The sequence below is a fragment of the Sorex fumeus genome, unplaced genomic scaffold (genome assembly GCF_029834395.1).
Source record: "Sorex fumeus unplaced genomic scaffold, SorFum_2.1 ptg000063l, whole genome shotgun sequence".
Lineage (NCBI taxonomy): Eukaryota > Metazoa > Chordata > Mammalia > Eulipotyphla > Soricidae > Sorex > Sorex fumeus.
This window is the reverse complement of record NW_026606120.1, coordinates 76,259,964-76,272,312: the sequence shown is the minus strand read 5'-3', so window position 1 is coordinate 76,272,312 and position 12,349 is coordinate 76,259,964. Positions and strand designations below refer to the sequence as shown.

Here is a 12,349-nt window from a genome sequence, read left to right as displayed (position 1 = left end):
CTGTTCCCCTTTCTCTCCTAGAGGCTAACTCCCGCTGTCAGACCCCCACCAAGCAGAAGGCCAGCCCAGCGCCCCCCCAGCTCTGTGTTGTTGAGGCACCCTCCGAGCCTGTGGAGTGGACGGGGGCCGAAGAATCCCTTTTTCGAGTCTTCCATGGCACTTACTTCAACAACTTCTGCTCCATAGCCAGGCTCCTGGGGACCAAGACGTGCAAGCAGGTACCAAGACCTGGTGAGGGTCTTTCCACCCAGGGTGCAGTCAGCTCTTCCAGCCTCTGCTTGCCCAAGTGTCTTACGAGCTTCTGAGCGTCTGTGTTCCTGAGCCAAGCAGAGGGTGGATCCTGAGATATGAGGACCCCTCAGGTGCCCAGCTTAGCCATGCCAGGAAACGTGGTAGCCTCCTGGCTTAATTCTTTCTCTCTTTATATGTCTTGTTTTGGGCCCCTACCCTCAGGGTTCATTTCTGGCTTAGAAGAGACCATGGGGGGCTCAGATCCAGGCCTCCCATTGCAGAGTGCCCACTCCAGCCCTCTGAGCCATCTCCTGGCCCCTGGATTCTTCATTCTGTCAGTCGCCACTATCTGACTCTTCCAGATGCTTCTACACTCCTCTGACATCTTCTGTGGCTTCCTGCCAGCTTCTCTGAGTGTGGTCCCCTTTCTCGGGATGACCTCGCTCAGGGTCTCACAGACATTCTCTTCCTCCTTGTGCAGTGCTCCTGGTCCCACAGCAGAAACCCCATCGTCCGTGTCCTCATTGCCTTTATCTCCCACCCTGGTGCCTGACCCAGACCCTTTACACTTAGGCCATTGCCAGAATCATGTCTGGGTGGTCTTCACAAGATGCTCTGGGGGCATCAGCCCATAGTAAGCAGACAGGCTGAAGAACAGGGCAGGAAATTGGTTTTATTAATGAATTTTTTTGGGGGGGTCACACCCGGCGATGCACAGGGGTTACTCCTGGCTCTGCACTCAGGAATTACGCCTGGCAGTGCTCAGGGGACCATATGGGATGCTGGGAATTGAACCCGGGTCGGCTGCATGCAAGGCAAACACCCTACCTGCTGTGCTATCTCTCCAGCCCCTGAATTTTCTTTTTTTGGATTGGGGTCACACCTGGCAATGCTCAGGGGTTACTCCTGGTAGTGCTCAGAGGACCGTTTGGGATGCTGAGGGTCATATCCAGGTTAACGGCATACAATGTAGGTGCCCTGCTCACTGTACTGTCTTGCTGGCCCACTTCCTTATTTTCTGGTTTGGGGGCCACACCTGACTGTGCTTGGGGCTTACTCCTAGTTCAGGGAGCTCTTGGCTCACATGTGAGGCAACGTGAGGCAAGTGCCAGACCAGCTCGACAGCCCCGAAAGCCCATTTTTGGGCTGTTCTACAGCAGAGACCAGAGCTTAACCCATCCTTGCGTGGCTCCTTCCCTCTCCCGAAGCCGCCTCTTCATCCTTTAACCACTGCAAACAATGGGACCAAGTGCTCTGGAGTACATGCTGTTTCCCCAAGGTCCAGGGCCTACACCTGAAGCTCCAGGCGTCCATAGAGCCTGTCATGTGGGCATTTATTCTGAGAATGTTAATCACTTTCACGGAATCTCAGGAGGGCCTAGAACTGAAAAAGGAAAGGAAGACCTTAAAAACAACGCTTGGGCTGGAGCTATAGTACAGTGGGTAGGGCAAACGTTTGCCTTGCACACAATGACCTGGGTTCGATCCCCGGCATCCTATATGGTCCCCTGAGCACTACCAGGAGTAATTACTGAGTGCAGAGACAGGAGTAACCCCCCCCACCCCACCCCCAACAAAAAACCAACAACAACACTGTGAGACCAGCCTGTTGACTGGGACCTGACCCGCCCTTCCCACGTAGCCAAGGCACTGTCACCGTTGTACCAGCAGAGGGAGCTAAAGCTCAGCCCATGATTGGGCTGTGCTGCTGGTTCCGGCTGGTTCCACAGTGGCTGGATATTGTGGTTCCTGAGAAGACACAGGATATTGTTGGTCTAATGAACTTTAGGATTTGGTTGGAAGAGTTGTGGATGGAAGCTCCTGTGCAGGAAAGCTCTGCTCAGGATTCATGATCAGGATGACACTGAAGCGTTAGAGCTGGGGATATGCTCAAAGGACTGGATACTGGTAGCCCCAGAGATTGTACAGTGGGGAGGGTGCTTGCCTTGCATGCAGCTAATCAGGGTTTGTCCCCAGCATCTTGTATGATTCCCCGAGCCTGCCAGGAGTGATCCCTGAGTGCAGAACCAGGAGTAAGCTCTGAGCATCACTGGGTGTGACCCAAAAAACCTAAACAGAAGGGTGGTGGGAGGGAGGAGTATGGAGGGGGAGAGAGGAGAGACTGGAGTCAGGTTCATTCTGCTGGGTGTGACCCCAGAGAAGTCCCCTTTAAATGGACTGTGGTGGAGAGATACTGGTACTTGGGTTAGAGGGTGGTCACATTCATTTTGAAGAAATGCGAAATTACACCCCTAACACACTTAACAGTCTAAGCACAAACCAACATTGCCTCATCTGAAGAAAAAGTGGGAATGTGGAGGGGCTGAGGGGAGAAAACAACCATAGTGGGCAGAGATTTGACTCAGCAGTAGAGCCCGGGGCTTATGTGTATGAGTCTCTGAGTTCAACCCCCAGCTCTGCCAAAATAAAACATTAAAAAAAAAAAAGGTTTGAAAAAATTTCACTTCAGAGCCCAGTGGCCCTCCCTGACTGGCCTGTCGGCTGCCCGCCACTGGCTGGATGACTGGGCTGCCCGTCGTGGCCTAGTGCTCGGGGAGTGACAGGTGCTGTCTGCGTTCTCTCCCAGGTCTTCCAGTTTGCCGTCAGAGAATCTTTGATCCTGAAACTGCCAACCGATGAACTCACGAACCCCTCACAGAAGAAGAAAAGAAAGCACAGGTCAGAGTTGGACTGAGGACTCCCTTTCTCTTTCTCCTTCTGCAGGTGGCGGTTGTACCTGCTCCCGACTCTGTGCTCTGGTCTTCTCCCTGGGATGCTCAGGGGCCCATGCAGGGCTGGGAGCTCAGGCCCAGGCTTCCTGCACACAAAGCCTGTGATCTTGGTATCTCCCGTGTAATCTCTAACCCAGCTATTTTATTTTAGTCACAGTGGCTCAGTGCTCAGGGAACTGGCAGTGCTGGAACTTGAACCCGAGCTTCTGGCACACCGATCCTGTATTTAAACCTCTTGCAAAGGACTTTCTGTGACCACACTGTTTTCCCTGAGTTTGACTTCCCCGTGGACTTCCTCTCTGCCTCCCTCCTTAGCCACTGCCCCTCAACCTGGCCTTATGCAGCCTGGGCCAGTGTCCTTCGGCTCCCTGCAGACCAGCCTTCCCCGTCCCTACATGCTATGGACCATGAGAAACTCTGGTCACTTTACTGGCCATTTAAGCCCCTGGACAGTAGGAGCCAGGAGTAAGCCTCTCTTTATTTTTTTTTTGGGGGGGGCACACCTGGAGTGATCAGGACTTACTCCTGACTCTGTGCTCAGGAATCACTCCTGGTGGGATTCAGGGACCATCAGGGGTGCGGGATCAAACCCAGGTTGGCTACATGAAAGGCAAGTGCCTTCCTTGTTGTACTATAGTTCTTGCCCCAAGAATTTCCCTCTTGACTTCACCTTGAGGCCATTTCTTTCCTTTGGGTGGTTTGTTTCCAAAATGAAAATGAAAAGAATACCAGAGGTATTTGTTTTTATTTTGAAATTAAGTAATAACGACGTATACTAGTGAGCCTTTGCTAGGGCTTGGGACTTTCTTAAAAAATGTGATATTCTGGTCCAGAGAGATGGCTTATGAGGCTGAAGCATGTGTTCTGCATGCAGGAGGCCCAGATTAGATTAGCTCACCGTATGTCATGCTGAGCACCGCCAGCAAACCTGGCCCCAACAGAATTGGGGCGGGGGTGTTTAAGCCACACTCAGGGGTGCCCAGGAGCTGTAGTCCTAGCTCTGTAGGCAGGAGCAAGACCGCAGTGGTGCCAGAGTTCCAGGAGCTCAAACCTGGGTCAGATGCATGCAAGGCCAGTGCCTTTCCCCCCTGTGCTCTCCCCCTGGACCCCAGAAGAACTTGGTTCCCTAGGACCGGCCCCCTGTAGGAGGAAGGAACTGACCCCAGTTTTAGAGATTAAGGGAAGGCCCCCCACCCACCCAAGCCTCTCCCTTTCAGTTTCATCACTCGGAGCAGATTACTCACACTCCTTCCCACCTCTTCATCTTGAAACTCCCCCAGACGCCCCCCACCCCCTTGCAAGCTGCTCTGTGATAGACCCACTCTAGGGTGGGCCTTGTTCTGCGTCTTTTCTTTCTCTCGGGACGGTGGGCAATTCATGGCCGCTAGGCCAGCCAGCAGGATTCTAGAGGGCCTCTGGCTCCTTGGGAAGGCCTTGGGGGTGTGCCCTGTCCTCCTGACCAAGCCCCTCCCCCTTTCTCCCCTCCAGGCTGTGGGCCGCGCACTGCAGGAAAATCCAGCTGAAGAAAGGTCAGTCTCCCTGACCTAGCCCCGCTGCCCTCCTTCCGGCCCGCTTGCAGCTGCATGTGCTGACCGAGCTGGGCCTCCGCAGATCATAGCTTCCTCTGCAGGGCCTGAATCCACTCAGCTTCTCGCTGCAGACCTCTCAGGAGGCAGAGCCCCGGGCCTCGTGCCCTCCGACTGCCCGACAGTGCCATCTGCCAGCTTCTGAACTCTGTGCTTTGTTCAGAGCAGCAGCCTGGGCAGCCCCGAGGCAGAGCACCCCATTTCTGGAGCCGATGAGCAACCGCCCTCTGGTACTGCTTCCTCTGTGGGCACCAGCAGTGGCCCTCCAGGTCACAGTGTGGCCAAGCCGCCTCTCTGCTCTCTCCTAGACAACAACTCCACGCAGGTGTACAACTACCAGCCTTGCGATCACCCAGACCGGCCCTGCGACAGCACCTGCCCCTGCATCATGACTCAGAATTTCTGTGAGAAGTTCTGCCAGTGCAACCCAGATTGTAAGAAAGGTCCAGCTGTGGGCTGCCCTCCCCCACCCACCCCCCGCCCGCCACCCTCCCTCCCGGGCCTCAGCCCATGGGCCTTCTCATCTTCTCCGCTGTGCTCGAGAGCGTTCTGCAGAGAAAATGAGGGCTCGGGTATCTGGGAAGGACATTTCTCCCAAATCCCAAGATAGCACTGGGGAGCGAACATGGGGGTAGGGCACACGCCAAGCACCTTGAGCACTTCTGAGGGGGCGGCGGTGATTCCTATTTAAGAAAACAAAAATCAAAAACCAGTCTAAGGTACGTGAATCTAAAAGTAACAGTTGGGGCTGGAGAGATAATCCAGTGGGCAGGGCACTTGTCTTGCCCGTGATGAACCCTAGTTCAATTCCCAAATCCCCCCCTGCACCACATATGGTCGGCCAAGCTCCACCAGGGGTGATCCCTGAGTCAGAGCCACACGTAATCCTTGAGTACTGCCCATATGACCCCCCAAACAAGCAGAAAATAGAAAAGGGAGGGGCTGCAGTGATAGTACAGCAGGAAGAGAGTTTGCCTTGCATGCGACTGACCCAGGTTTGATTCACAGCATCCCATGTGGTCCCCTGACCACCACCAGGAGTGATTCCTGAGTTCATAGCCAGGAATAACCCCTGTGCATCACTGGGTGTGACCCAAGAAGCAAAAAAAAAAAAAAAGAAAAGGAAATAAAAGATAAAAGAATTACACAGCATGTGGCTGCAGGGTCAAATCCACCCCCCCACACACACACACCCTTCCAACACCCTCCTTTTCTTCCCCCAACCCCATAGGCTGTCGTTCCCAGCCTCCTTAGGCACGACTCTGAGCGTGCTCACTGTGAACTGGGTTGTGATATTCAAGGGTCAGGTTGGACCGGACTCCCCCTCTCCTCTGGACTCCCCGTGCCCGCCCCACTGCAGTCTGAGCAGGTCAGCGGCCTCTGCAGAGCTTGCAGTGCTCAGCAGGCGGCTGTGCTGGAGCTGCCCCTCGCCCGGGCAGATACCAATCTGGACCTCGGCTGAGGGTGCCGAGCGGGCAGGCGGGAGGCCCCGAGCGGATGCGCTCTACTCTCAGAATGACTGTTGTTTTGTTAGTGAGAATGAACCAGTCAAAAGCACAGATTCTTTTCCCCCACTTTGTTTAAACACTGTGGTCACTGAGTTGTTCATGATGTTCCAGGCATTCACTGTTTCAATCCCTATCCCCCTACCACCATCACCTTCCTATCACCATTGTCCCCATTTTCCCAACCACCCCTCAAGCCTGCCCCCTGTCGCAAGCCCAAAATAACTCATTTTATATTGCTTATTGCCACTAAATATGAATTATTAAAAAAATACTTCAGTAAGGGAAAACCTGTGAGACTGGTGTCTCTATCTCGTCCTGGGGACATTCAGTCCTTGTCAGGGTTTGTTAAGCCGTCGATGCTAGTTGAGCCTTCTGTGTAAATGTGTTTGTAAGCTGGGTTCTGCATTACGTTCCAGTCCAATCTGGTGAAAAGCACAGATCTTATTTTTTCTGGGGCACCGCCTCCTCCCTTCTGAGTTCCACCACCATGGGGCAGGGAGAGCCCAATGGGGAAAACATCTCAGTAACGGATTTTGCTGTTCTCACTCTTTGGCGTGAACGTGGAGAGGCGCTTGGTCTGTTCCCAGAGGACACTTGGGTCCAGAATGTACGGAGAAAGAGGCTTCTCTGGGGATCAGCCCCGACTGTTACTTTTTCTTCTCTTGGCTTCCCTGCAGTCAAGTTCCCTCTCCCCTCCAGTCTTCATCTGCTTCCTCTCCTCACCCCCCTGCCGCCCCCCCTTTCCCCCCAGGCCAGAATCGCTTTCCTGGCTGTCGCTGTAAGACGCAGTGCAACACCAAGCAGTGTCCCTGCTACCTGGCCGTGCGGGAGTGTGACCCTGACCTGTGTCTCACCTGTGGCGCCTCCGAGCACTGGGACTGCAAAGTGGTTTCCTGCAAAAACTGCAGCATCCAGCGGGGCCTCAAGAAGGTGAGGGGATTTCTCGGTACACGGGCCCCATTGCAAGGCAAGCAGCCTCTTCCCACCTGGTCCTCCCCAGCTGTGGACGTGAAAGGACGTTAAGGCCAACTGTCAAAGACTCACATTTGGGGCTGGAGCGATAGGACAGCAGATCGGGCCCTTGCCTTGCATATGTCCAACCCGGGTTCAGTCCTTGGCACCCCATATGGTCCTGCCGAGCATAGCCAGGAGTAATCCCCGAGCACGGAGCGAACCAGGAGTAAACCCTAAGCATGGTCCCAAAATCAAAAATAAATAAAAAGACGGACATTTAAGGAGTTGATCGAGTTTTCTGGGAGAGATTAGAGAAGTGACCCAGGCTGGGGGCGGTCAGAGATGGCACAGTGGGCAGGGCACTCACCTTGCTCAAAGCCCTACCAGTAGTGATCCCTGAGCACAGAGCCAGGAGTAAGTCCTGCGCATCTCTGGGTATGCACCCCCCCCTCCCGCCACCTCCCTCCTAAAAGTGACACCTCGAGCTGGCCTGACTCAGCAGACAGCTGAGGAGGTGCTAGCCTGGGTGGTGGCAGTTTCTATTGGGCCCGTGCACGACAGTGAATTCCCCACCTCGAGGAAGAGGCCCGAGTTTTCTTTCCCACCCCCTGCCTGTTTTCCTTTCTGCCAGAACAGGTCAACTTAGGCCTCCGTACGTTTTCAGATCCTCTTTGCAGTTTCTGGGTCTTCCACCCTCACTCCCCGGCCCCACCCTGCCCCGCCCCACGTGCACGGCCAGTGCTTGTCCCCTTTCCTCACAGCCGCGTGACTCCCCTTCTCCCCCCAGCATCTGCTGCTGGCCCCCTCGGATGTGGCCGGATGGGGCACCTTCATCAAGGAGTCGGTGCAGAAGAACGAATTCATTTCTGAGTACTGCGGTGAGGTGAGCACCATGGCCCGTGGGTTTCTGGGGAAGCGCCACCGAGAAACCCCAATTTTCTGCGGGCCAGACGCCTGCAAATTGATCTCTAAATAACTCAGCTGAGTTCTCATGTGGCCTCCTGGGGGATCCCACAGCCTGATTTGTAATCCTGAAACTGCTCTGCCATGAGGGCTGGAGTGGGGGCGGGGGGTGCCACCCTGAGGCTGCCCGCCCACCAGAGTCGCCGAGTGCTCTCTCCTGACTCCCGTCAGGGTGCTCAGTAAGCATCTCCAGGTGATGCCACTCCACAGGGTCACGACACTGTGCCCCCAGTGGACAGCCTCACCCAGCTTCTTGCTCCTCTCTCTCTCTCTGCAGCTCATCTCTCAGGATGAGGCTGACCGGCGGGGGAAGGTCTATGACAAATACATGTCCAGCTTTCTCTTCAACCTCAACAACGGTGCGAACTGCCCCCCTCCAGGCTCACTCTCCTCCCCCCCTCCCCCTGTCTCCTCCCAAGGTGGTCTCAGGCAGGTTTTTCTCGAATCAGTCCAGATTCAGGTCAGCCCAGAATATTCTAGCAGCCTCCTAGGTCAAGGCAGTGAGCACGGGCACTTCTGTACCACGAGCCCGAGTTCACCGGCTTTGGGGGGGCCTTCATTTCTGGGTTGTTTGCTGTGGAAGCACTGAGGTTTTAGAGACCTCCCTGCCCAAGGCTGGAGTAACAGTACAGCAGGAAGGGCGCTTTCCTTACTCGTGGCCGACCTAGGTTTCCATGTCTGGCACCACATAAGGTCCCCTAGGCCCTCCAGGAGTGATTCCTAAGGGTGGAGCCAGGAGTAAGCCTTGAGCACCACTGGGTGTCACACCCCTCCCCCCCCACACACACAATCAAAATCTCACTGTCAGTGGCACAAGGGGTTCATAGTTCAAGCAAGGAGAGGGACCCCAGTGGAGTACTCCCATCTGAATCTGAATTTTTGTTCTGGTTTTGTTTGGGGGCCACACCCAAGCAGCGCACAGGGCTTACTCCTGGCTCTGTACTCAGAGCTCACTCCAGCAGGGTTGGGGGGTCATCTGGGGTGTGGGGGATCCAATGTGGATCAGCTGTGTGCAAGGCAAGCAGCCTCCCTGCTGTCCTACCACTCAGGCCCCCCAACCTTTTGTGAGTGTTCCCCTTTCCTGTGGGATTGTGTCTGTGGGGGAGGGGGGCACCCGCTCCAGGCTGTGCTTTCGTACTTGCTCCTAGCAGTCTCCAAGGGCTGCACACACTTGGTGGTGACTCTTGCTCTTGTAGATGGCACTTGGTTGTGGCAGTGGGAATGTCCAGGAGCAGCGCTGCTGGGCTCAGGCTCGGGCCTGCAGGCCAGTGTGGGTGATTGGACTCCCTTGCACGTCAGGGTGAGCTCATCCCAGGCCCCTCTTCTGAATGCTGCTTTTTTGTTTGTTTGGAACACAACCAGCAGTGATCAAGGTTTACTCCTGTCTCTACACTCAGGACCGTATGGGATGCTGGGGATTGAACCCTGGTTGTCCGAGTGCAAGGCAAACGCCCTAGTCCCTGTTGCACGGTATCATCCTGGCCCCTGGCACACCTGTGTTCTCTTTTGTTTCGTTTTGTGGGTTTTTTTTTTTCGGACCACACCCAGCAGTGCTCTGGGGTTACCCCTGGCTCTGCACTTGGAACCACTCCTGGCAGTGCTCAGGGACCATCTGGGATGCCGGAGATTGAACCCACGTTGACCACGTGCAAGGCAAATGCCCTCCCTGCTCTTATCTCTTAAGCCCCAGCATCTGAATTCTTATGCCACTTACTTTCCTGCCCTGCCCCCATCCCCTTTGGCAGCTGATCTTTGAAATTTCTTATGAAATTTTGGTGACTGTTTAATTTTAAATTCAGGGTCCAAAGCAATAGTACAGTGGGTGGGGCATTTGCCTTGCTCCCAGCCAGCCAGGGTTCGATCCTCAGCATCCCACATCATCCCCTGAGCACCTTCAAGTGTGATTCCTGAATGCAGAGCCAGAAGTGTGCCAGTTTCTCAGGCAATTTGTGAGCATCGCCTGGTGTGCGCCCCAATTCTTTTTTCTTTTTTTTTTATTCAGACCCCAGAAGCTGTAGTGTGCTCATAGTCTTCCTTGCTTTTACATTCTACAGATTTTGTAGTGGATGCCACGCGCAAAGGAAACAAAATTCGATTTGCAAACCATTCGGTGAATCCCAACTGTTACGCCAAAGGTGGGTGACTGGGAAGTGGGGTGGAGGCTGTGGCTGTTTCAGGTTTCTGACTTCTAGCCGGTCTTTAGCATGTGTCCTATCCATGTGTAAGCCCGGAGAATAGCAGTGGGGTATGACTTTGTGCCTCTTGTTGCCACTGTTGCAGTCCTGGTTCGTTGGCTACATTGTCAACAGTTTCCCCCAGATGTGAGTCTTTTAAATTCTGCTCCCCAATCCCTGTAGTTAGAATAACAGATCCGAAACCAAAGAAGCCACTACTCCCTGGTGGTTTTCTGGGCCACACCCTGCCGTGCTCGGGGCTTACTCCTGGCTCCGTGCTCAGGGGTAGCTCCTGGTGAGCTCAGGAAACCATATGGGATATCAGGTGTGGGACCCACGTACCAGGCAAGCGCCCTGCCCACTGTCCCTTCTCCCTGGCCCTCCATGATGGCTTTCTAATTCTCTTTCATTTACATTTCACCGAGCACCATGATTGATGCACCTCGGCCCCCTCTTCCTCTTTGCAGTGGTCATGGTGAACGGGGATCATCGGATTGGGATCTTCGCCAAGAGAGCAATTCAAGCTGGGGAAGAGCTTTTCTTTGATTACAGGTGAGGCGGCTGGCAGCGATTCTTGGGAGGCGGCCCTGGAAGCAGGCGTGGAGGCAGGTGGGGCTCGGGGTGGGGGTCGTGGCCTGGAGGAGGGACTCTCCCAGCCAGCTCAGGACTCCTGGCTCTGTGCTCTGGGACCCCGGAAGTGGGTGCCAAGGAAACTGCAGCGGGGGAGGGAAGGTCCAGAGGCCTGGACCCTGACCTGCCTCCCTCCCGCTGCCCTCCCCGCAGGTACAGCCAAGCCGACGCCCTCAAGTATGTGGGGATCGAGCGGGAGACCGATGTCCTTTAGCCCTCCGGGGTCCCCCGCCAGCGCTATGGTAGCGGCACTGTTTTTGCTTTCCTGCCCCTGCCCACCCCTGCTGGACTTTCCCGCACTGCCCCCACTAAGTGACCCCACCACCGCCTCTGCCCCGAGTGTGGACAGAGAGCCGGCAATAGAGGCAGCCAGGGCCGGGCTTCCCACAGAGGGGACCCAGGACCGCAGGACCCCGAGGACTGATGCTGGCTTTCTTGGCTGCTACCCAGGCTGTGGCCTCAGGAGTCGGCTTGGACTGTTGAAGGGACCATCGTCTTCAGCCTGTAGTTCCGACTCCATGAGGCCAGAGGCCTACATCCGGGGGGTTCCCGCACACCTCAGAGAGGCTTGGTTCCAGGTCAGCCTGAGCCTGGAGGGCAGTGGGTCATGTACTACCTCTGCCCTCCTGATAGGGTTCAGCCGGGAAGAGGGTTCTGAGTGGGCTCTGAGTGCAGCCTCGAGGACTGGGGAAGGAAAGCTCAGACCGCCCTGCCACAGCGGACATGGCAGGAAACAGCCCGAGTGGGGCCCCCCCTGAGACTTGGAGCCCCCTTCCCAGCTGACTGTTTCAGCACCTCCCGGAGCCCCGCCCTTCACCTGCACGGCCTTTCCCTGGGGCCTAGCAGTTGAGCAGGAGTGGGGGCCGGTGCTGACCGCTTCCCCGGACGGAGTGGTTCCCGCCTCTCCTCGCTGGGCCACCGTGGCCGAGTCTGACTGCGCGTGGAGGGGCGGGGCCCGGGTCCCGGACGGCATCATGCATGCAGGGCAGACTCACCGCAGCGTGTGGGGTGTGGGGGCACAGCAGGCCAACCAGCTGTGCCAGTCTGCAGTGCCCAGAAAAGCACTTTATTTCTTTAAGAAGGTGGAACTTGAGCCACGGTCTCTGGGGTCCCTGTGTAAATAAACCCCGTTCCCGAATGAGGAGCACATGTCTCTACCGACACTGCTCATTTTCCGGTGAGGCAGGAAGTACCGATGGCCACAGGACCAAGCCCAAGAGCTGCCCACGTGGCCGTGGCCAGATATTGAGCTGGTAGCAGGGCGGGCACAGGACCTGCCAGGGTGTGGGCAGGTGTCAACCGAGAGGCTGTACCAGGGGCAGCTCTCCCTTCTCCCAGGCAGCTGGAGCCTCTGTGCCCTCCAGTCCTGCGATCCTACCCTCTTCCCCATGCCACCAAGCTGGGACTCAGGGTTTTCATGGGGCGTGCACACACACACTCGTACATACACACACTCATACACTCACATACTCACACATACACACATACATACACATACACTTACATACACTGAAACACACATGCGCACATACACTCTGACACTCGCATTCACACAGACTCACATGTACAGA

The 12,349-nt window shown here is 55.6% G+C and overlaps 1 protein-coding gene across 2 annotated transcripts in view; it reads left to right on the top strand.

Annotated features, from left to right (window-relative positions):
• EZH1 (enhancer of zeste 1 polycomb repressive complex 2 subunit) overlaps positions 1 to 11,223 on the top strand; it is a 38,138-nt gene extending 26,915 nt beyond the window's left edge. For both annotated transcript variants that reach the window (XM_056126747.1, XM_056126748.1), the window contains exons 12-21: positions 22 to 218; positions 2,819 to 2,910; positions 4,452 to 4,492; positions 4,858 to 4,983; positions 6,809 to 6,987; positions 7,799 to 7,894; positions 8,252 to 8,333; positions 10,029 to 10,109; positions 10,616 to 10,700; positions 10,932 to 11,223. In XM_056126747.1, the coding sequence (XP_055982722.1) occupies positions 22 to 218; positions 2,819 to 2,910; positions 4,452 to 4,492; positions 4,858 to 4,983; positions 6,809 to 6,987; positions 7,799 to 7,894; positions 8,252 to 8,333; positions 10,029 to 10,109; positions 10,616 to 10,700; positions 10,932 to 10,992 (1,040 nt within the window). In that variant the 3' untranslated portion in view covers positions 10,993 to 11,223. The remainder of the gene's footprint in view (positions 1 to 21; positions 219 to 2,818; positions 2,911 to 4,451; positions 4,493 to 4,857; positions 4,984 to 6,808; positions 6,988 to 7,798; positions 7,895 to 8,251; positions 8,334 to 10,028; positions 10,110 to 10,615; positions 10,701 to 10,931) is intronic.
• Positions 11,224 to 12,349: the final 1,126 nt, after the last annotated feature.